This window comes from Plasmopara halstedii (assembly GCF_900000015.1).
Source record: "Plasmopara halstedii genome assembly, contig: Scaffold_38, whole genome shotgun sequence".
NCBI lineage: Eukaryota > Oomycota > Peronosporomycetes > Peronosporales > Peronosporaceae > Plasmopara > Plasmopara halstedii.
The window spans coordinates 3,092-4,730 of record NW_020186959.1 but is presented as its reverse complement, the minus strand read 5'-3'; the positions used below and the strand labels follow the sequence as shown (position 1 = coordinate 4,730).

The following is a 1,639-nucleotide window of genomic DNA, read 5'->3' as shown; positions in this document are numbered from 1 at the left end:
ACGCTCGTTTTGCTAATCGAAAGGCTTGCAGGCATATCCGCGTAAGGACTTAAAACGGCGCGGTGAGTAACTTTCGACATATTAAATTCATTACTTTGACGCTACCAGATTGTAAAAGTCTTTTTGGGACTCTTGCGCTTGAAAATTTGACTCTCTAAGCCATATTTCGCTCATCGGTATCGTGCAGGACGTCGACATGTGCTCCGCAGCGAGGTGTCGTCACAATCTCCGCCATCGAAATCACCTCAATTTGATTAATGGATATTTCGTATGTCTCTCGGTGAGAACAAAGGTGTCGGTTAGGAGCCCAGAGAATCACTGTGATGTATTTCATTGGAAAACACTAGGCCGCCTCAGTGGGTACGGCTCGCAGGTCGCCGGGTGTAAAGGTCACGTATTTTTCTAGTGGCTCGTTGATATATGCAGACACGTAATAGACAAACGTCTTAAAACGATTCACGCTCGTACGAACAGACACTGCTACTTTCCATGGATGGTCAAGAACTACCGGCGCAGTGGCTGCTCGTTAAGCATTCACTGATGCGCAGCGTATTGAAAGAAATAGTGGGTTTGGCCCCAGTACAGTATGAATTCGGTCTACAGGGCACAAACTTTGTTATGCTTTTCGTAAATATACAATGAGGTCCCTCGAACTTAGAACCAGGCTCAAAGATACCAGAATATGATACTATAAGGCAGTACAATAACTAGTATTGGTGCGATTGAGGGAGATGAAGCTTCTGTCGAAAGTGTGGGATTCTATTCTATGCTATGCAATACAGTGAGTTTATTACTATTGATTGTAGAACGAATTTATCAATATTTAGTAATCAAAAGCAAATCAAAAATATATAACAAATAATAGATCAAAAGCAAAATTGGTAGCTTGTCACTTGAATGGCTCTCGGTTTCAATCCTAGTACAACCGCACGAACCCACATTCAGTTCGTTTGTCAAATAAACATTCTTTTATGTGTAAAACGCAGGGAATTCTGTTGCGCTTGGCAGCACGCGTCTGAGGCATGAAAAGACTGTATCCTCTACAACAGTGAACCTCAAAAATCAGTACCTGTCAACAGCTTAACCCGGTTTTGTACCTCCCGGGTTTCGACGGTATCAGATTGTTGGTGACCAAGGCACTGAGAGCGTTCATTGCTCGCCTGTTTGCACTCACCAGAAAAAAGAATGAGGATGAGGCACGTTCAGGAGTACCCCAGGACGGCGCGGTGGAGGAATTGATGAATCCCATCGCGGGACCGCTAATGGTGATCGTCTAGGCCATTAGAGGGCGGGGCGATAAAACATCTCATTTTACAGAGAAATAGTGTAAAGATGGCCACGAAGTCAGACTTACTTCAAACGGAAGTACAGTGCGTTGCGCTTGCGAATCCAAGACTAGGAGGTCGCTCGCACGAGTGTGCGCTAAAAATGCATCGATAAAAGAGGCGTTTCGAAAGGGTATTAAAATGGGTGTGACTAGCTATGAAACCATTCACATCCACCGTTTTACGAAAATCGTCGGCGTCGCATTCAGCGCAGATCATAACTTCCGCACCGCAAGGGCATAGGATTCTAGAAATTTAAGCACTTATTTAGCGCCAGAGCCCATGAGCCTCTGTCATACTGTAGAGGAAGAGAA

General features: G+C 44.7%; 1 protein-coding gene across 1 annotated transcript; it reads left to right on the top strand.

Annotated features, from left to right (window-relative positions):
* Positions 1-638: 638 nt before the first annotated feature.
* Positions 639-862, top strand: PHALS_09236 (uncharacterized protein; the record flags this gene model as incomplete). The annotated part of the gene is made up of 2 exons (XM_024721981.1): positions 639-643; positions 712-862. 2 exons carry the CDS (start codon positions 639-641, stop codon positions 860-862), a joined length of 156 nt encoding a protein of 51 aa, XP_024571609.1.
* Positions 863-1,639: the final 777 nt, after the last annotated feature.